We start from the raw sequence: 20,987 nt of genomic DNA on the forward strand, positions 1-20,987 counted from the left end.
TATGAAGTATCACCTCAAAGTCAACTCATTTTTTTTTTTTAAACACGGGAACAATCTGCTATTTACTTGATTTCAATCAGAAAAAAAGTGACCATTTTCAACAAGATACATCTATATTAAATATTGATTTTTTTAATATAAAAATTATATATTTATATTCTTCTTCTCTTTAGCTACAAGCTAAGGTGGTTCACAAATATCAAATATGTATGATGATTGTGTAATTGAAAGTCAAAGTTGAACAATTTGAAGAATCTATGAAAATCTCAACAATCTCCACAGAAGGATGAACCGTTTCTTCCCAGACCCTCTGGCGAGGATTGCTCTGAGCACATGACTTGTAACTAAAGTAGTTTAGTGTCAGGCTGCTGCAACCGGAGCCATAGAGGGTCTGAGCTCGCTGAGATAAGTTCAACCAGTGAAATGTGCTGTATTTGAGTCTCACTAAAACCATCCGTACTTAACTATCGCACATCTCAAGATCCCAAAAATCCCCTCCAACCTTCTCACAACAACCTCTCCCGAATCTCTTGCCGCTCTCTCGGTTTTTTGTTTCCCTTTAGTGTAGTGCTTTTATTCGTCATATTCTTGTTTTGTTGTTACTTCTTGTGAGGTAACATATCCATCCCACCTTGGGCATTTTTCATAGCTTTTTTTTTGCTACTGTCATAGCCGGCAACAAAATCCCTTCCTTCACATATATTTCTTGACTTCCACCAACACCTAAAAATATTTACTTCACCATGTCGGACAAACTAACCAGGTGAGTATCTAACTCCCCACAAGGTTCCTTGGGCAGCTAACTGACAGTTTGTCATCCAGAATCGCCATTGTCAATGCGGACAAGGTGTGCAAATATACCCCACCATACCCCTCCACAATTTTTCTCCTAGTAAGAGAACAGGGCAAATATCACAACACATGGCTAATCGACTATTTTCTGTAATTTTTGCAGTGCAAACCCAAGGTAGGCCTACACTCCTTATATCTTCCAGGCTATTCTGTGCAATCCCCCAATCGAGGTGACAAAGCTAATATCCTCCCAAGAAATGTCGTCAAGAGTGCAAGAAGTCCTGTCCCGTCGTGCGCTCCGGCAAGCTTTGCATCGAAGTCACCTCTGAATCGAAGATAGCTTTCATTTCGGAACGCCTCTGTATAGGATGTGGTATTTGTCCAAAAAAATGCCCGTTTGGTGCCATCCACATCATCAACCTGCCCACCAACCTCGAGACACAGGTGACCCATCGGTATTCAGCCAACAGCTTCAAGCTTCACAGGCTGCCTATGCCCCGTCCAGGACAGGTTCTGGGTCTGGTTGGAACCAACGGTATTGGCAAGAGTACCGCTCTCAAAATTCTTAGTGGAAAGTTGAAGCCAAATTTGGGCCGTTACGATAACCCGCCTGATTGGGAGGAGATCCTGAAATATTTCCGTGGTTCCGAATTACAAAGTGAGATATTTGTCAAAACGAATTTTTTCTTTCCCCCTTTTTTCTTCTTATGACTTTCAAACTGGACCACCACTAACACTTCTCTAGATTACTTTACCAAAGTCCTCGAAGATGATTTGAAAGCCGTTGTCAAGCCTCAGTACGTCGATCAGATTCCCCGGGCAGTCAAAGGCCCAGTCAAGGAGGTGGAGCCGCTTATCAAAGCACGCTCCCAAATGGACAATATGGAGCATATCATGAAAGAGCTTGGTTCGTTGTCACTTGCTTTTCATCCCGTTGTGCATTAAGGTTCCTAATCAAGCTGCTCCATAGAACTCAACCAAGTCAAGGATAGAGATATTGGTCTCCTGTCTGGTGGAGAACTTCAACGCTTTGCCATTGCCCTTGTCTGCGTCCAGCAAGCTGATGTGTAAGACCTGTTCTCCATTTTGTTGGTGCATTTAGATGGGCAATTAACATCCATTAGATACATGTTCGACGAGCCATCGTCCTACCTGGATGTCAAGCAACGTCTTAGCGCGGCTCGTATTATCAGAGAACTTCTCCGACCAGACGACTACGTCATTGTAGTTGAGCACGATTTGTCTGTCCTGGATTACCTTTCCGATTTTATTTGCGTACTCTATGGCCGGCCAGCTGTGTATGGTGTCGTCACTCTTCCTTCTTCGGTTCGGGAAGGCATCAACATTTTCTTGGATGGGCACATCCCCACAGAGAACTTGCGATTCCGCGAAGAATCCCTTACCTTCCGTATCGCGGAAGCTGGGGACGACTTCATAGCCGACAAAGGCAGAGCTTTTAGCTACCCAAAGATGGAAAAGACCTTGGGTAGCTTTCATCTCACCATCGAGCCTGGGAAATTCACCGATTCTGAAATCATTGTAATGATGGGAGAGAACGGGACCGGGAAAACAACATTTTGCAAAATGCTTGCTGGAGCGGAGAAACCAGATGGCCGCACATCCGTCCCGCCTATGAACATCAGCATGAAACCACAGAAAATCACACCTAAATTCCAGGGTACTGTTCGACAATTGTTCTTCAAGCGCATAAAAGCAGCTTTCTTGTCTCCTCAGTTCCAGACCGACGTCTATAAGCCGCTCAATATTGATGACTTCATCGACCAGGAAGTCCAAAACCTTTCCGGTGGTGAATTGCAACGTGTTGCTATAGTTCTCGCTCTTGGCATCCCAGCTGATATCTATGTAATTGATGAACCCAGCGCCTACTTGGACTCTGAGCAGCGTATCGTCGCTGCACGAGTCATCAAGCGTTTCATCATGCATACCAAGAAAACGGCTTTTATCGTCGAGCACGATTTCATCATGGCAACCTATCTTGCTGACCGTGTTATCGTCTTCGATGGTAAGCCATCCGTCGATGCCAAAGCCAATACCCCGGAGTCCCTTTTGACCGGATGCAACAAATTCTTGAAAAATCTGGACGTGACCTTCCGTCGCGATCCAAACAGTTACCGGCCACGAATCAACAAGCACCATAGCCAACTTGACCAAGAACAGAAATTAAACGGAAATTATGTAAGTTCCCTTGTTTATTTTCCCCGACCTTCCTCTATCCACCTCCTCCCCCCTCATGGTTTGCTAATTTACTTTCGAAACCAGTTCTTCCTGGAAGAAGAGAGTTGAAAAGGGCATCCCACGAGATCATGACCGTGATGGTCCCCACAAGCGGCGACGACGACAACGTAAACGGCACTTGGGTAAAAACGGCGTTGATGTGCTAGCATTTTCCGGCGTTAGCAAAAGCGCTGGTCGCCGAAAGGGCGGACGCAGCTCCCCAGGTCTTCCTGATGAGGAGTCATCAGCTGATGAGGACGATGATGATGACGACAATAGAGCCTGCTGAGAACGGTAGCACTTTGTTTGGATCCTCCCCGAGTGGCCGTATTCTTGTCGCTCCCCTACTTTATTGTCAAGCCCGAGTTCAGAACGCTTCAGTGCAGAGGGAATTTTTCTTTGAGGCAATCTTCATTTCCTATGGTTCCCGCCCCTCGACACATCGGCTAGTGGAATCGCTACATCCTACGATACAGAAATGGGTGGTAGTAGGGCTGTGGAGTAATGGTTTTACATTTACAAATACGACAGATCGGGATTTGAGGAAATTTTCTCCGTCAATCTGGATTTACATTCGGAGGGAATAAGCTGATCGTCAGCATAAAACAAAAGGACGGAGAAGTTACCTAAACAAAACTGCTGAATATACCCACCCTTTCTTATGTTTCTTCTGCTTTTCTGACCATTTACGTGACGAGTGATTAATTTCACTCCTCTTTGTTGTTACCTTTCTATCCTCCACGCATAAAATTTTTCTTGTTTGATTCTTGCCCCCATTTTGTCTTTCTTTTTTCATTTATTTTCAAACTACTTAGCAAATCCCTCCATTACTTTGTCTGGCGGTGCTACCCTTTCTGACGCTTCCGTTTCAAGACAAAATTTGCTAGTCGGATTCTCCATTCTCAGACATGACACAGCCCGTTTTTCTTCAAAGGACCCCGAAACAAAGGTACTTCCCGCCGAAGCTACATGAAGCGTTGTCGATGTCGCAGTTGCCCTGCATCCTCCCTACTTACTGACTCGCACTATGCAGGGCCAGTTCTGTATAAGAGGAATCCCCATTTCAAGAGAGGAATGGGGGGAAACTTGGAACTCTGGGGGCAGCTTTGAACTTAGCTACATGTGTAGATAGCCTTTGTCCATTCCTTTACTTTCGCTGACCCGCTGGAGGAAGAAAATTCAACAAAAACAGAAAAGAAAAGAAAAGAAAAGAAAAGAAAAGCGAAAAAGGCATCACTCTCCACACATTCACATTTCATTCAATCATCCACTCATTAAATAATTAGTTAATATTTATCATGCCTGCAAAACTAAGAAGCAAAAACGTATTTCTACCTTAGAAATTGGTTGGAAAAATGCAATATGTGCTTGCTGTATATTCTAAGGGCAGTTGATGACAATGCCTGTTATTATTACTATTATTATTGTCAGAGACTATGACATCTATCTGAGTGTATCTCGGGAGTTTTCTAGTACAAACAGTTCTTGTTTACAGATGCACTCAATAACAGAAGAAGATAATGCATGTATGTAGCCCCCATCAAAAGGTAGTGTCAGAGTACTCGGAAGAATATCAAATCTTGCTCAGCCCCTTCAAAACATCAGACATGGAGAAATATTTCTCCAATTTTGCACACCAAGACACCTGTGGGTTTACAACGAACATCATGCTTGTTCAGCTTTAACACCCTCTCCTCCCGACAAATCAGCCCCTATCCTAGCTAACATAAATGAAATTCCCCTCTTAACTTAAATCGTATCGCGCAATAAACTCCCTTCCCGCACTCCCTTCCCTCCGCAGCATTACAATCATAACTCGTCACTCCTCCTCAATCTCCCCTTCCTCACTACCGGAATGCACTGCCCTTACTCTTTCGCTCTCGCCGTCGCTCCCGCTCCCGCTCCCGCTCCGCTCTTCGCTCTCTATCTCTATCTCTATCCCTATCCCTCCTAGACCCCCGCCCGCCGCCCTCCACTGCCCCATCCCTCCTATACCGCTTCGCGCTCCGACTTCCAATGCTATCCGTCTCACTATCCCTACGCCGCCTGCGTTCACTAGTAACCGTTCCCGTGGTACTCCGCGCCGCCGAGTCGCCAGTAGCACCACTGTTGCCACCGCCATAATCCAACTCGTCCCGACTACTCCTCGGGTCCGCGCGGGATCGATACAGCCGCTCACGCTCATCCTCCCTCTCACGCCGGTCGCGGTCATAGTGGCTAAGCAGTGGACGGCTGCTGGGCCTATCCCGCTCTCGGTCCCGGTCGCGGTCTCTATCTCTATCCCTGGCCCCGTCGCGATCGCGATCGCGATCACGTTCGCGGTCTCGCTCCCGTCCGGGCGGTGGGGAGAGTCCACTGGCTTTCCGGTAGGATCTCTCGCGGTCGGCTTGTGCTTTGCGCCGGTCCGCTTCGTAGGCGTCCGGTTCTGGTGTGTGGCTGAGGCGGCTAGGGCTCGCGCCTCTGCGTCGCTCACTGCGGTACCCGTGGCTGCCATTGTGTGCATCGCGATCGCGGCCTCGGTCACGATCTGAGCGATCTGAACGATCGTAATGTTCACGACGACTGCTGGCGCGATCCCGCTCGCGTTCTGCGTCTTCTTCTTTGTCTTTGAGGCGGCGGATGACTTTATCGAAGGCGATGCGACGCAAGTCGTCCGTCTCGAGTGTGCGGTATTCATCTAGTTTTTCGATACGAGGTTTCACTTGGTCCCAGGTGTCGGAGGCGCGGACAGGTGGTTCCAGATGCTTGATGCGTGAGCGGAGGGAATCGATGGCCCGGCGTTGATGGCGATCTGCTGCATGCTTCTCGTCTTCGCTGCGCCGGAGGACTTTCTCTCTGACGCGGTCAAAGATCAACTGCAAGGTGTCGCGATCAATTCTTGCAGTGCGGCGGTCGGTAGCCATGACCTCACTGAATTCTTCGAAAGTGGTTTTTGGTGTAACTTCGTAACGAGTATCCTGCCCACAGTGTTAAGGTAAGTAACGTAAAAAAGGACATTCGCTCAAGGGGAAGGCAGGGATAACTTACATCCAAAACATCCAAAACATCGTTTCTGGGGCCTCTCAGGGCTCTCTCCTCTTCTTCCACAACGTCCCAGAACAGATCAAGAGGCGTTGAACCTGGCTGACCTAGCATAGCGATATAACGGGGGTCACCCTCGATTACGGGCAGAATATTCATCCACTTGCTGCCAGCCTTGATCTTTCCATCTTTCCTAAGTTCTTCTAGCAACTCTATAAATTGCTCTCTGTTCTTGCGCTCTCGTCTGGCCTTTTTGGCTTTTTGCTGCTGGCGAGTGTCATTGAAGGTTCGCTCTAGGGATTTGATATGGTTCTCAAATGCAGTTAGAATATCCGATTTCGTCAGGGCTTTGAATTTATCATCATTCTTAACCCTTTCATTCGACTGGATAATCCCCTGCGCCTCGGCCCATCTAGTATATGGCTCCAGTTCCAAAGCGTTAAGAATATCCGCCAGGTCTTCCTTGGCAGCCTTGCGAGCAGCAGCTTCCCGTTCGGAATTCTCCTTCTTAAGCTCAATGACATACTCCTCGAACAGCTGCCGTCTCTCATTCTCATCACTCGTGGATCTAAATATCGTTTCGCCTTCTATAATAGGCCGGATAGTCTTCCAACGCGAGAAGTGCTTGATCTCCGGGTGACTTCTCAGCATGGTACCAAAATCCGCACGGAGTTTAGCCAGTCTCTCTTTGGCGCGGTCCTTTTCCTGCATGCGAACCTCAAGGGCATATTTCTCAAACGCCGCCTTGCGCTCCCTTGGGTCCCTTAATGAACGATATTGCGGATCCTTGATGATCAATCGCATTGTCTGTTCCCACGTCCATTCTGGCTGTACATTGCTCCGTCGTAGTAGCTTCATAAAAGCAGCTTCGGCCTCTTCGAAACTAGGATATTCTGGCTCAGTCTGCTGGGCGCCAACCGTAGATCTTGCCACCATGCCGTTGGTATCAGGAGGCCCGTAGTCGCCACGTCGATCCGACGCACCCCGGTCGTGGTCATCTCGTTCACGTTGTTGGGGGTAGGTAGGAAAGGCTGCAGTGCCACCTGCAACGAAGGTTGGAGCACTAGAATTGGAATTGATATAGTTAGACGAGGCGCAATGAAATTGGGAAGGAAGAGGTTAAGTCTTACGCAGGAATAGGTCGTTGAGGAGGTTGCTGGGCAAGGGCTGTTTTATAGACCTCAGGCATCTCCCATGAGCTCTGTTTCGTCTCCGTATTGTACCAATACTTCCGGCCACCCTCGGCGGTATATTCCTTCCATGGCTGGTTTGCCAATGCACGCTGTTGAGTTTGAATATGCGTCAGTAAACTGAGTACGGGTAATGGATAATAATATTCAAAATCTGCTAACCTCTGCAGGAGTCATAAGCTCCAGTGGTTTTGTCCACTGGGTTGCCTTGGTCTGGACATTATAGTAGTAGACTCTACCATCGGAATTTCTAGCTTCCTGCCACAGCGCAGGCGGCGCTGGCATGCCGTTCATGACATTCATAGCTCAGGTAAGGCGAACCGCTATATATGAGGGGTAGCCTTCCACCGTCTACTGCTCTCCTGGATGAAGGAAGGGACAATGCAGCGACTGAGCAACAACTCGGGATGCAAAATGGGTGCCAGAAAAATAACTAGGGCTGGGTGCAGAGACCATAGACGCTGAGAGTTTAATTTACTCCTAACTAGCATCTTCATTTTGGTCAACCGCTGGTATGTTAATAGCTATGAATTTATGAGTTAATTGACGAAGATTGTTCAACATCATTATTCACCACTTCAGCAATGTTTCGAGATAACGAGTGTTTGCTTACCAGTGCTGGGCCATGATTATGTCTGTGCTGCTGGCCCGTCCCGAGCATTAGTACTTTGACAACCTGCATACAATAATATGGCCCCTGAGGAATTCCTGCATGGCGCAGTGTTGGACACAATAGTCCCCTATGCCACCCAGGTCAATCTCGAAGATGCTCTACAGGCTTCAAGTCAAGAAGATATCGAAGACTCCTCATCGCTCCTCCCTACAATCCGCCAGCGCTCTCTCCTGTTCTTTGGTTTGTTCAGCTTCAACCTCTGCACCACTTAACCCCTCCCTTCCAATGCTAGCTGCAATGCAAGAGTCTTACTCATTCTCAGATATATTGTTGAATAGATGAACTTCTCCCTGTATATATCGTTCTACGCCTTACGAACTGCTCGGAGCATGCCCTGAAAACTCAGCTATCCCGATTGACGGTCCAAGTGGAGGCATATGCAGCCAATGGAATTAATGTCGAGGACGGCGAGAGCGAAGGCGCGCAACAACAACAAGCTAGAGACGTTATATTTTCTGGCACAGTGAGTGATGACGAGGACCCGCTGGTGATTGTCAATGAAGTCGAAAACGCGGAGGATGTAGTAAACTATGTCTATGTCATATGGAAATTGGACACCTTTCTCAGTCAGTGCAGCTTGGATTACTTTTTCGGAGATGAGCAGAGAATAAAGAGAGAATTGAAAATTAAATGTATTGGTGTGCTAATAAAGGTTCATTGAAGGTCGCCCACGACTCCGGCTCCAGCATCCATCTGTTGTGTTTAGTGCCTCTGCAACCTTAAACCCGTTGGATGCTTCATCTGGAGATTACGAAGATGAGTACCTACCAAGCGGCATACCGGGGTCTGTGAACGTTTTTCAGTCCCTTGCAAAAAACGGCCCTCCCGACCAGTCTAAGCCACAGCCATTCCTCCCCGCGTCGAGACTGTTAAGGGTGGTTCCAACCGTTCAGCAAGATGCATCATCATACCGTGTGCAACAGATAGCCCAGAGACCCCTCCGTATCATACCTATTGCCAGTTCGCGAATCCGGTATTCGCGCCTCAATACCTATTCCGGAAAACCCACGACAATCGCTAGCCTTGACTTTGAAGTTACCCCTTTTACGAATTTCGACGTCATACTGGAGAAAACGGATGTAACCCTCTTCGACGGCCAGGTCGAAAGCTTGACCTCTGATCACGGATATGCTCTTCCAGTAACCTGCCGTCCACGAGATGATGTGACATTTGTATATAAACTCACGCCGTTGCATGGAATGGAGGGAGCCTCATCCACCACCGCGGTCGTTTACGCTTTAGATATCTCCCTAGAGGCAACAATATGCGCATCAGGTGAATGCCAACCCAAGATATCTATGAAATGGCGCACCAACGTCGACTTCTCCCTGCCTCTCAACCCGTCCTTCGGCGCGCCTAGCCAAGTTCTCCAACGAAACAACCGCCCTGCCAGCCTTCCCATGACGCCGAGTCAAAGTGCCAGTGGCAGTGGCGGTGGTGGTACAACGCCAACAACAGCCCTTAACCCCAGCGCAGCAGCACTAACCACGAATCGACGATCCGGCTACACATCTGCTACCGATTTAGGCGTGACCATCTCCTTCTCGGGACCATCCAGTGTCGAAGTCGGCAAGCCATTCCACTGGGACGTATTCATTGTCAACCGGTCGGAGAAGTCGAGGAAATTTGCCATGGCGGCCGTGCCGCGGAGGAAACGGGCAGATGTGCGGCGCAGCAGACATATTTCCCGGCCGTCATCATCGTCTGTTTCGAGTGTGCGTCGGGACGAGCAGATTGCGGAGGCAGTAACGGATGAGAATATTGTGTATGCGATGCAGAAGAATGCGATCCCGTATGATACAGAGGTGATATATTTGAGCACAGATATTAGGGTTGGGTGAGTTTCATAAATCTCCTTCGAATGTTTTCTCTTTTCTTTCTTGTCTTGACCTTACTTTTTTTCCTTCGCTGCGTGCATGGCACAGATGCCTGGGTACACAAAACAGCTAATTAACAAGTGAACTTAATAAGCCCTCTTCCCCCCGGTACATGCCACTCCACGGAGATGAAGCTTCTCCCATTGGCTGCAGGAGTGCTGCATGTCGAAGCTGTCCGACTGGTGGATATGAACACCAATGAGTCAATGGATATAAGAGACCTGCCGGATATTGTATCGTTCGACAGACATGTGTAAAAAAACACTTTGTATGACTACCGGCCGCTGATGCATGTAGATAACACATTATAAAAAGAGGGTGCATTTCCGTGCTCTCTGCTCTTTGTTTATGCAATGGTATTATTATTAGATACCTACATTAATTACCCCGGAATCATACAGAAAAAGCCCGTGCAATTTGTAGAATACCGCTATATACAAAGCTAAAATTAAAAAAAGTAACATCTCCATCTGTAATGAAGTCAATCAATGTGTTGTTGTTGGGCCCAGTGTCACCTCGCTTCCCGCTGCACCGGTCATCCATACCCAGGGTTGGGGGTCTTCCTCACCAACAAACCGCCTCAAGACCTCGCCTCCTCGCCTCCTCCTCAGCTCCTCCTCACCTCTTCCTCACCTCTTCCTGTATCCTCCTCCTTCATCCTCCTCCTCCATCCTTCTCTCGTCCTCCATCCTTCTCTCTGCAGTGTTCGTTGCCAGTTTACTGCGACCGCCGACCTAGCAACCAGCATTGCAGCCTCCACTTTTTCCCACCCGCCCGAACCTTTGCGTCATCTGCAAAAGCATAAATCCAGTGTCATCCTTGGATGGGCCCGAAAACCTGCGAGCCTTTTCTTCTTCGTAAAATAGGAAGTTCCATCTCTGTTATTTCCTTCCCCCATCCGCCATGATCGACAAAGTTAGACGGAACGTGCTTGATGGCTTGAACAGTCGATATATATATGGCCGCTGGGTGAGTTCACGCAAACTGCTTGTTTTGAATCTTCTTCCAAAGAACACCATACATACTCGGACCCCAAACCTCTTTTGCACAATTTTTTCCCCTCTTCGGAATTAATATTGTTATTTTTGCTGGAGCTGTGGCTGACCCATAATCCATCCGCTTGACCATGCTGAAATAGCCCCTCTTGCATACTCTTGTCCTCCTGATTGAGATGGCAGTCACGATGAGACTCGCGGCGAAGTTCAACTCCTACTATGCAGAGAAGCCGGGTAATTATGATTATGCCCATACGCACTGGGGAGCAGTTTAATGAGCTTGGCTAACAACACTTTTTTTTGGCCAATCTCCAGTTTTGACCACCATGGTCACCAATGCTGTAAGCATCATCGCTAGTCATAGCCTTTCCATCCGATCCGTTCTGCGGCGTTATATATATACCGCTTCTTTTACATTCAACTAACTAACGCTCTCCAAAACCAATACAGGTCCTAGGTGGCATCGCAGATACAGTAGCTCAATCCATAACTGCCGTACGGACACGCATAGCAAGCCACCGACGCTCCCGCAGCAATACCAACGACCCCAACAACGACCTAATCTCCATCGAAATACACAGCTTAAATAAGGAAAAGCCGCCCGCGGTCGGCGAGCTGGGATCCTACAACACCAGACACCTCGCAACACCCTTTGACTTCGAGCGGCTAACGCGGTTCATGGCGTATGGCTTCTTCATGGCTCCCATCCAGTTCCAGTGGTTTGGGTTCCTGGCGCGCTCCTTCCCGATTACCACGACGCACGCCACGGTGCCGGCGTTGAAGCGGGTGGCAATGGATCAGCTGATTTTTGCACCGATTGGTATGATCCTACTTTTCCGTGTCATACACAAGATACATCTTGGTTGCCCGTGTTGGCTATTTACCAGGGAACTAACACGACAAAAAAATTACAGGCCTCCTATGCTTCTTCACATTCATGACGGTGGCAGAGGGCGGGGGAAGACAAGCGATCGTACGCAAAATGCAAGATGTGTATACTCCAACTTTGAAGGCGAACTTCATGCTGTGGCCGGCGGTGCAAATACTCAATTTCCGCGTGATTCCTATCCAGTTTCAAATTGTGAGTAGTGGTATTACCTTCCTACTTGAACACCGTCATGTCCCATTATGGAGGTTCTTCGGCATTTTCTGACTGAGTCCCTTTTTTTTTTGCTTCTTAATTTACCTAGCCATTCGTATCCACCGTTGGGATTGCGTGGACAGCATACCTATCTCTAGCCAACTCCGCTGAGGAAGAATAGAGAGAGGCAGAGAAAGCCGGTCTGATGCTAGACGGAAAGATGAAGGTGGAGCACGATTTTCATTTAGCTGGCTGTTAACCTGTATTTAACGGACAACAAGTCCTTGACTTTTTTTTTTGGGCACGATCGCCATTACCATTACCGGTTGTTTGCTTTCCTGGCAGGCTTAGCTGGTCTGAGATTTTCTGTCCAGCCTTCTCTCGGGCTTCCTCCTTGTTTTTAGTTTGGTCGACATGCGCGGCCAGTCAAATCGACTGGTGATTCGACTTAAATTCTGGAGTTCCTGGCTGGGATTGTGGAAACCATTGATCTTATACATTGAGAGACGATTGTTCCGTATTACTGCTTTCCGGAGTTGAGGTTTTTGTTCCAGTGGGGTTTCAGTCCTTTACCGGAGTCCTTCAGGCGTTACGAGGTTGATTTGAGCATGTCAATTCGAGCAGTTACGCATTTTTGGAAAAAGACAAAAAGGAATTCTGACAATCTAGCTACTCCTAAGCATATATCTAGAATCCATTACTACTACTTACTGCGCATTTCCCTCAACAAGAAGTGGCTCGACATATCATTGTTAAGGCTGCACATGTAGAATCCCAAACCGTCCCCCGCTGACGAAAACATTCACCAAATAGTAACGAAAAGCAAGGACGATAGGAACAATAAGAACAACCAAAATGTAACGAAAGTGAATCTCCCTGTATTCCACTAAGCCTACTCGTTATCTACGATTCTTCCACAGTTGCTGCTTGTTGCTGGTGGTCATGACATCACATCTCCCATCAACCCGACGCCGCCCGCAGCCACAGCACAACAAACCCCACCAGGAACGAAAAAGAATCCCGCCATCGATTCATCAACAAATAACCCCGACGGGGACTTTCGGATTTTTCTTGGATAGACAACGTTCAATTCCACTCGTTGCACACCAGGTTCGTCCACATACTCCCTTTCTTTTCTGTTTCTAGGATTAACCCTATACTTGTTCCTACTAATCACAGTGTCATAGAAGAGGGGCAGTTCCACGAGTCCAAAACATCATACAAAAAAACAACACGGACCAAACAGCTACCATGTCTCTCTCTAACAAATTGTCCGTCACTGATGTCGACCTCAAGGACAAGAGGGTGCTGATCCGGGTACGTGTGCCGTTAAGACACCTACAGTGCATGTTTGAATTATGTTTACCAGTAACTTACATCCCTCATACAAACACAGGTCGACTTCAATGTCCCCCTCAACGAGGACAAGAACATCACAAACAACCAACGAATCGTCGGAGCGCTTCCAACCATCAAATATGCCATCGACCACGGCGCCAAAGCCGTCGTGCTCATGTCCCATCTCGGCCGGCCGGACGGCAAGCCCAATCCCAAATTCAGCCTGAAGCCCGTCGTGCCCGAGCTGGAGAAGCTGCTTGGTGGCCGCTCTGTGATTTTCACGGAGGACTGCGTCGGCGCGCAGGTCGAGGAGGCGGTTAATAAGGCCAGCGGCGGGCAGGTGATTCTGTTGGAGAATCTGCGGTTTCATCCGGAGGAGGAGGGCAGCTATAAGGATGAGCAGGGCAAGAAGGTTAAGGCGGATCCGGCGAAGGTGGAGGAGTTCCGGAAAGGGCTGACTGCGTTGGGGGATATTTACATTAGTATGTGCCCAAAATCCTCCACCGATTTTTTTTTTTTTTTTTTTTTTTTTTTTTGATCTTCTTCTTTGGCTTTTTTGTCTTCTTTTTCTGCTTCTTCTTCTTCCTCCTGTCCTCAATTTCACCGACCGTTGCATAAAATATACATCTTCTAACAAACAAAACTCTCAACACTACAGATGACGCCTTCGGCACTGCCCACCGCGCCCACAGCTCCATGGTGGGCGTCAACCTCCCCCAGCGCGCCGCCGGCTTCCTCGTGAAAAAGGAGCTGGAATATTTCGCCAAGGCGCTCGAGAACCCCACGCGGCCCTTCCTCGCCATCCTCGGCGGCTCCAAGGTCTCAGACAAGATCCAGCTGATCGACAACCTGCTCGACAAAGTCAACACGCTGGTCATCTGCGGCGCCATGGCGTTCACCTTCAAGAAGGTCCTGCACCACGTCAAGATCGGCAGCAGCCTGTTCGACGAGCCCGGCAGCAAGCTCGTGCCGGACATCATGGCCAAGGCGGAGCGGAACGGCGTCCGCATCGTCTTCCCCGTCGACCACGTCGTGGCCGACCGCTTCGCGGCGGATGCGAACGTGCAGTACAAGACGGATGAGGAGGGGATTCCGGACGGATGGTGGGGGTTGGACTTTGGGGCGCAGAGCGTAAAGCTATTCGAGGCGGCTATCGGGGAGGCACAGACGATTCTGTGGAATGGCCCGCCCGGTGTGTTTGAGTTTGACAAGTTTGCGGGCTCGACAAAGGCGATGTTGAATGCGTGTATTGAGGCAGTCAAGCAGGGGAAGATCGTCATTATTGGCGGTGGGGATACGGCGACGGTTGCGGCGAAGTATCATGCTGAGGATAAGCTGAGCCATGTGTCGACTGGTGGGGGGGCTTCGTTGGAGTTGTTGGAGGGCAAGGACTTGCCTGGCGTCAGTGCCCTGTCGAGTAAGTAAAATGGGGTTTCATTGTTCATTTCCCCTCTGATCATCCCCTTTTTATTTTATTTTATTTTATTTTTACTTGGGATGAAGGAGACGACAGGAAAACGGATCGAGGAAGCGGTTTATGTAAAGAAAATAAAAGAAACCAGAGTGTATTAAAAGGTATAATGGACCAATCGATAACCAAGGTTAAAATTTGGATGTTTAACAAATTAATTAATTTCCATTGCAATTGTAGTATCTAGCTAGATATTTGGGATGGTCACTGTGCGTGGTCGTCTTTCGGGATTTTGACGCTGGTTTTTCATTACTCTTTCTTCATTGAAATAACTCGCAAGATAACAATAATACAATACAAGAACTAAAAATGATATCAAGCGTCTCGTCTGCTCTACCAACCTCTTCCACAATCACTGCCTCCAGCTTCCGCGGCTCACTGTCCATCAAAGCTCATCTGGCGTCTTTGGGAGGATCATATCATAACATCCATAGGAGAAAAAAGGCGGCTCATTCAATTGGGTGAATCAGGTTATTTCGAAGGTGTGGGTTGGAGCGGATTTACCCATGTTAGACCCTTCTATTTTTGCTAGGTAGCCAACCCGTTTGAAATAATAAAGAGTTGGCTACAAGCGGGGTGGACAGAGGAAGGATTGATTGACTTGAAACCAGCCCGCATGACAAAAAGGAGGGCTGAAGGTTTTGGCCCACAAATACCTTCTCCAGTATGAGCAAAAACCGTACAATAAAAAAAATATAACTATGTTCACAGGCGCCCATGAACCGATCATTATTAAAAGATTTTCGAATATACATATATCGAAATAAATTGCTTCTGAAAAACGTGGGGAATTGTGTGAAGAAAAGGAGAAGATGAAAGTGAAAGGAGGTCATTATCATCACAAATTGGAAACCACCTTGCTATTAGGTGACAGCCAGATTGTATACTCGAGCTCCAACTCAGCTAAGGGATCACCCTCAAGAGGCTTGAAGTCTACAACCAGATCATTCTTCACCGCAAACACCGTATCGCTACTCAGATACTTATCGTCACGCGGGAAAATCTGTGTCGTGACGCTCTTGTACTCCGGGTGTGTGATCATCAGATGGATATGCGCGGGGCGGAAGGGGTGCCTGTCCATCAGCTGTAAGAGGACTCCCGCGGGTCCGTCAGTGGGCAACGAGTAAGGGGTCGGATGGAGGATATAGAGATGATAGAAGCCGTCGGGCCCAGTGCGGAACTTGCCGCGCAGGTTGTTGGGTTCCTGGTTGTCTGGGTCCTGAAAGTCGTATTTGCCGTTCGAGGAGGCTTGCCAGATGTCGAAGACGGCGTTGGGGATGCCTCTTTTTGTAACTGCGTCGGCGACCCGGCCCCTCATCAGGGCGACTCGGCCATTGTGCGGGCTGCGAATGATGCTATCGCCCAGTTTGCGGAAGGGGGCGTGCGGGCTCCAGAAGGGCCCGAGGATAGAGGAAGAGGTGGGCACGTCATCGCCAGATTCTAGGATAAATCCCTGGCTGATTTCATCGATGAGGCTGGTAGGTTGTATTAGACTTTCTATTTCTGTAAAGCAGGGTAGAAGGGGTTGTATACTACTAATAGTACTAGTAGTATTTGGAAACACTCACGTTTCCAGCCCAATGACATCACAGATGCGCTGTCCTTCGTTTCTTGTGGGAGTGCTAATCTGGCCAATGTTGTTTATGAAGTCCACGCCCATCAGCCATTCGTCACTGGTTAGATCGACTTCACGAGCAAAGTCGTGGATGTGGCGGATGAGGCAGCCCAAGACCTGTCTTGTCCTTGGGGCGGTTTTGGGGCCCATGAGGTCGATAACGGCAGACGTGAAATCGGGGTCATATTTGGGGATGCTTGCACCATTTTTCTTGACCCTGTTCCTCCCAGCACCGTTTGTTTTGGTGGGCATATTGGCTTGTGGACCTGGTAGAACTGGAGCGGAGTGGTTTGTCTCGTTCTAGATGAAGCTGGTATGAGGAAATAGCCGGATCCGCTCGGGTTGAACATAGGCAAGGGAGAGAACAAAAAGAAACAAATCCAGGAGTGCAATCGCGGGGGCATTCAATAAGGAACAACTTGCCCTTAACAGTGAAGATATGCTTTTTTATATCCGAGTCGACGTGGGGCTGGCCAGCTGGGGTCAGCAGCCTCCGGTACATTGCTCGGTTGTTTGCTGTTTGCCGTTGCTCGCAGATCGCGGAGAGCAGAACAGCAAACTGGGAAAACGCAGTCGGGGCCAATGGGGACCGGCTCATTTTGCCTCCCTGGTCTCGTGCGCTGGCAATGATGTATGCGCCGTCATGGACGGGACAGAGCAGACAACAGCATGTGTTGAGTGTTGAGCCGGCGAGGTGTCCAACGCGGCAGCAGATGCTGGATGACTCAGCAGCAAGTACCGAGCGTGGTTGCCGGCGACGGCTGTGCGTCAGATCATGTGTCGGCAGCCAGCGAGAGAACACCAACAGCAATACCAATACGCAAGGAACAGCAGGCCTCGTGCTTGAGTGGGCATGCTTGGCTTGTTCTGGTTTCTGGCCTGTCTTGATGTGGTTGTTGTTTTGGCAAGCTACATATTAGTACTAACTTAGGAGCTCGGATTTTGGCTTTTCTAGATCGATATGTTACTGCATTGGTTCACCCGGTTCGCTAGTTTGTACCCTGTCTGATTGCACCGTTGCGGCCGTCAACATGAAGCACCATTTAATGATTGGCACCTGGACTCCCCCAGGAAATATATACACCGTGGAATTTGACGACGATTGCCTGACTCTCAAGCTGATCAAGAAAACGGTCATCCCCGAGGATGAGCCTATCTCGTGGATGACTTTTGACGTGAGGCCTCCTACCATTTAAGATATAGATATATCCTAGTATACTAGTATATATCCCCCCTCCGTGCGGCCTGGCATGTTGCTGACTGTTTGGCCGTCGCATCATATCATTGATGTCTCCAGCACACGAAAAGGAACATCTACGGGGCGTCGATGAAGAAATGGTCGTCTCACTCCGTAAACGGGCCCTTAGATATCAGTCACAGCGTTTCGCACCCCTTAGCTGGTCACCGTACGTCGATTCGTAAGAAAATCTATACACAAAGATGAATTAACACTCACCCATCATAACCTTCCAATTCCTACAGCTCTGGCTCCCAACGCCGATACAAACACCAGAGCCATTTTCGTCCTCGCAGCAAAGAAACCTCCCTACAATGTGTATGGAAATCCCTTTTATAACTACGCGGGCTATGGAAACGTCTTCTCCGTCACCACGGACGGCCAACTCGATAAAAATATTCAAAACTACGAATATGACCCCCACTCCACCGTGCACGGTATGGTGTTCGATCCCGCAGAGACCTACCTCTATTCTGCAGACATGGGTGCAAATAAGATATGGACGCATCAAAAGGATCCAGAAACCGGAACACTTACTCTAGTCGACAGCCTTGAGGCCCCAGGAACCGCCGATCACCCGCGCTGGGTCGAGATGCACCCTAGTGGTAAATACCTGTATGTGCTGATGGAGGCTGGAAACCGACTGGCGGAATATGTCATCAATGAGAAGACACATACGCCAGTATTTACGCATAAGACATACCCCCTGATTCCTCCAGGTAAGTTTGTAACAAAGATAAAATATGGAGATAGGCATAACATTAAAGCCCATTTACCTTACAGGCGTCGATCCATCCAAGAAATACCGCTCAGCCGTCGTGTTCACCAACCACAGCGGCTCGCACCTCTTCGCAACCGCCCGCTCCAACCACTTCGACGTCACGGGATATATCAGCGCATTCCGCCTGGGTGCTGCAGGTAATATTGAGAAACAGCTATTCATCAACCCGACACCGACGAGCGGCGGTCACTCGAATGCCGTCAGCCCCTGCGATTTCAGCGACGAGTGGCTGGCGCTAACGGACGACCAGGAAGGGTGCGTGGAGGTATATCGCTGGCGGGGTGAGCTTCTGGCACGTGTTGCGCATTTGGACGTGCGGGAGCCGGGGTTTGGGATGAATGCGATTTGGTATGATTGATGGAGTGGGCTTGTTCGGCATTTGCCGCTTGAAACAATCAATTATGGACACTTTATTGTTTTATGTGTTTATCCAGTGCATCCAAAGTACGGCAGCCTCTAATCGTGCCGCGCGCACCCACACCTGATGTGGGTGCGCCACACCGTAACGATAAAAACAGTGTAATGATAAAAATATGAATAATATGAACTTCAAAAATCAATATCTCAACACTGCATAGCTAATCTATGATAATTAATTTATCTATATCATCTGTAGTAGCAGTATTATTCACTAAACATTCATATATATCATTAACCTCTTGTTGGGTTGATTCTATGGTGTTTTTCTTCAAATCTTTCTCAACATACTTAACTCTTTTATAATGTTGTTTTTCAATCTTCTTCTTCTTATGTTGTGTGATCTTCTTATTTACATTTTTCACAGTGAGTATATCTTCTATTTAAATCTGCTGATATGTATTTTTGATGCTACAATGTTTGATTGTAAAATAGTAATTCTCAATTTCACTTTCTTTTATAGCATTGAGTTTTATCTGTATGAGACTGCCTTGAAAAATCTTGTGCAATCAATTGCTCAGATGAGATGATTTGAAATTGAATATATTTTTCATATTTTATATTGCTTTTTTTACTACTCAAATATGATGTTGTAGCTTCTCAATTGTTTTTAAAGAGAATAATTATAAGAAAAAAGTAATTGAACAATTTGATTGAAAAAAAAAAAAGAGTTATTTTCTTCATATATTCACAACTCAGAGCAGTCAGAGATTTTAAAATTTAATTTATTAAATATAAATTATGAATTGAAAGAAATGTGTAACAGGCGTACTGTAATAGGCGCAACGGAGATATCTATATTAGGAAATAGATACGTGGCGATAGATACGTGGCGATGGCAATATTATCTATATAATGCTCGCTGATATCCGTGGATTTTAGGAGATCAGCGATTAGCTTTGAACAATAGAGATTGCTACCTTCTTAATATCCTTTGTGCGTACTTCACACTACTCTTGCAATTACTCTTGTAGCCCATCTCTTACAATTCTAATCGCTCTAAACCTTATTTGAGTGGTCCGTTGTTACGCACACCTACAACAAAACACGCAACTTAAAACACGCAAGATGGTTTCGACACGCGCAAGATCCCTTGGGAACCAACCCGAATCCTCTACCACCTCCGACGACCACAATGCCCGATTGCAACAGTTAAACGATCAAATCCGTGAACGAGAGCAACAGTTAGCTATTCTGCACGCGCAACAACGCCTCAACGAGTTGGAAGCACAGATTCGCGAAGATACTTTTATCGAGTCCCGACCAACCCAGGATATCGCCGCAGAACCGCCGCAAAATCGACCCGTAGACAATATGGATGATGATAACGAAACACCGCCGAGATTGGAGATTAAGGATTACTATCGAGGAAAGAATATGTTAGAATTTAAGGACTATAAAGATCGCATGTTGACTCTCTTTGCACGCCACCGTCGATATTATCGAAAAGAAGAACGCAAGATAAACGACGCCAAACTCTACCTTGATGCCCACGTTAAGCAGAAGTGGTTGAATTTTGTATCAGCATACGAGAGACGCGGAGGAGCAACACCGTTAACATTCGACGATATGCTATCACACCTAGAGATGCAAATTAACGACCCGCAGAATCAGCGTCGATTGGCGAGCCAAAGATTCCAGGATGCTAAGCAACAGGAGTGGCAATCGATACGCGACTTTTCTAAATATCTCGAAGATTGGGAGTATTACCTACCCCCATACAGCGAGGAACAGAGAATGGATAACCTGCGTAGTAAGGCATTGAAGGTGCTACGCACCGAACTCGACCGTCGAAATCAAGAACCCCAGAACTACGAAGAGTTGCTTCGAACTCTACAGACTCTCGAGGAAAATATGCCGGAGCGACGACGTGCCATTCGCAAAGGCAGACCTGCGATATTCGTAGGGAATCAGCGTCGTTCTGATAAATCTAGCAACCACCGGAATAAAAGGAAACGAGAGGAACAGACGGGTTCAACCGAACAAACCAAGAAAGATAAATATAATTGGATGAAGGAGTGCTCACACTGCCATAAGAAGGGGCATATCGCAAACGATTGTTGGATGTTATACCCCGAAAAGCGCAACCAAGTCCGACAAGCAAAAAACTAGCAATCCCAATCGTAGGAGCAGCTGCTGCATTGGGAATACAGACGACTAGGCTGCGAGATAAACACTTATTGGCAATGAACACCTGGATGTTGACAGAAGCAGGATGGTCAATGGCGTGGACGTTAGTAGATTCTGGCGCGGATGCAAACTTC

At 47.7% G+C, this 20,987-nt stretch overlaps 8 protein-coding genes across 8 annotated transcripts; 6 read left to right on the forward strand and 2 right to left on the reverse strand.

Annotated features, from left to right (window-relative positions):
* Positions 1 to 205: 205 nt before the first annotated feature.
* On the forward strand, positions 206 to 3,096 carry HCAG_03381 (ATP-binding cassette sub-family E member 1; the record flags this gene model as incomplete). Its single annotated transcript, XM_001541234.1, has 9 exons — positions 206 to 220; positions 482 to 564; positions 787 to 847; positions 972 to 1,083; positions 1,160 to 1,450; positions 1,538 to 1,699; positions 1,763 to 1,859; positions 1,917 to 2,988; positions 3,073 to 3,096. 9 exons carry the CDS (start codon positions 206 to 208, stop codon positions 3,094 to 3,096), a joined length of 1,917 nt encoding a protein of 638 aa, XP_001541284.1.
* A 1,778-nt stretch (positions 3,097 to 4,874) lies between these two features.
* HCAG_03382 (conserved hypothetical protein) lies at positions 4,875 to 7,541 on the reverse strand (the record flags this gene model as incomplete). Its single annotated transcript, XM_001541235.1, has 4 exons — positions 4,875 to 5,984; positions 6,055 to 7,111; positions 7,179 to 7,330; positions 7,401 to 7,541. 4 exons carry the CDS (start codon positions 7,539 to 7,541, stop codon positions 4,875 to 4,877), a joined length of 2,460 nt encoding a protein of 819 aa, XP_001541285.1.
* A 387-nt stretch (positions 7,542 to 7,928) lies between these two features.
* Positions 7,929 to 9,752, forward strand: HCAG_03383 (conserved hypothetical protein; the record flags this gene model as incomplete). The annotated part of the gene is made up of 3 exons (XM_001541236.1): positions 7,929 to 8,091; positions 8,190 to 8,477; positions 8,575 to 9,752. The coding sequence occupies 3 exons, from the start codon at positions 7,929 to 7,931 to the stop codon at positions 9,750 to 9,752; spliced, it is 1,629 nt and encodes a 542-aa protein (XP_001541286.1).
* Positions 9,753 to 10,691: 939 nt separating this feature from the next.
* On the forward strand, positions 10,692 to 12,045 carry HCAG_03384 (conserved hypothetical protein; the record flags this gene model as incomplete). Its single annotated transcript, XM_001541237.1, has 6 exons — positions 10,692 to 10,757; positions 10,927 to 11,017; positions 11,099 to 11,124; positions 11,234 to 11,603; positions 11,698 to 11,864; positions 11,974 to 12,045. The coding sequence occupies 6 exons, from the start codon at positions 10,692 to 10,694 to the stop codon at positions 12,043 to 12,045; spliced, it is 792 nt and encodes a 263-aa protein (XP_001541287.1).
* A 1,070-nt stretch (positions 12,046 to 13,115) lies between these two features.
* Positions 13,116 to 14,627, forward strand: HCAG_03385 (phosphoglycerate kinase; the record flags this gene model as incomplete). Its single annotated transcript, XM_001541238.1, has 3 exons — positions 13,116 to 13,181; positions 13,261 to 13,684; positions 13,861 to 14,627. 3 exons carry the CDS (start codon positions 13,116 to 13,118, stop codon positions 14,625 to 14,627), a joined length of 1,257 nt encoding a protein of 418 aa, XP_001541288.1.
* Positions 14,628 to 15,511: 884 nt separating this feature from the next.
* On the reverse strand, positions 15,512 to 16,540 carry HCAG_03386 (conserved hypothetical protein; the record flags this gene model as incomplete). The annotated part of the gene is made up of 2 exons (XM_001541239.1): positions 15,512 to 16,148; positions 16,242 to 16,540. The coding sequence occupies 2 exons, from the start codon at positions 16,538 to 16,540 to the stop codon at positions 15,512 to 15,514; spliced, it is 936 nt and encodes a 311-aa protein (XP_001541289.1).
* A 779-nt stretch (positions 16,541 to 17,319) lies between these two features.
* HCAG_03387 (carboxy-cis,cis-muconate cyclase) lies at positions 17,320 to 19,253 on the forward strand (the record flags this gene model as incomplete). Its single annotated transcript, XM_001541240.1, has 6 exons — positions 17,320 to 17,463; positions 17,586 to 17,694; positions 17,771 to 18,244; positions 18,279 to 18,561; positions 19,091 to 19,122; positions 19,159 to 19,253. The coding sequence occupies 6 exons, from the start codon at positions 17,320 to 17,322 to the stop codon at positions 19,251 to 19,253; spliced, it is 1,137 nt and encodes a 378-aa protein (XP_001541290.1).
* Positions 19,254 to 19,791: 538 nt separating this feature from the next.
* On the forward strand, positions 19,792 to 20,488 carry HCAG_03388 (predicted protein; the record flags this gene model as incomplete). Its single annotated transcript, XM_001541241.1, has 2 exons — positions 19,792 to 20,338; positions 20,478 to 20,488. 2 exons carry the CDS (start codon positions 19,792 to 19,794, stop codon positions 20,486 to 20,488), a joined length of 558 nt encoding a protein of 185 aa, XP_001541291.1.
* Between the last annotated feature and the right edge of the window lie 499 nt (positions 20,489 to 20,987).

The sequence above is a fragment of the Histoplasma capsulatum genome, genomic scaffold, assembly GCF_000149585.1.
Source record: "Histoplasma capsulatum NAm1 scaffold_3 genomic scaffold, whole genome shotgun sequence".
Taxonomy (NCBI): Eukaryota; Fungi; Ascomycota; class Eurotiomycetes; order Onygenales; family Ajellomycetaceae; genus Histoplasma; species Histoplasma mississippiense.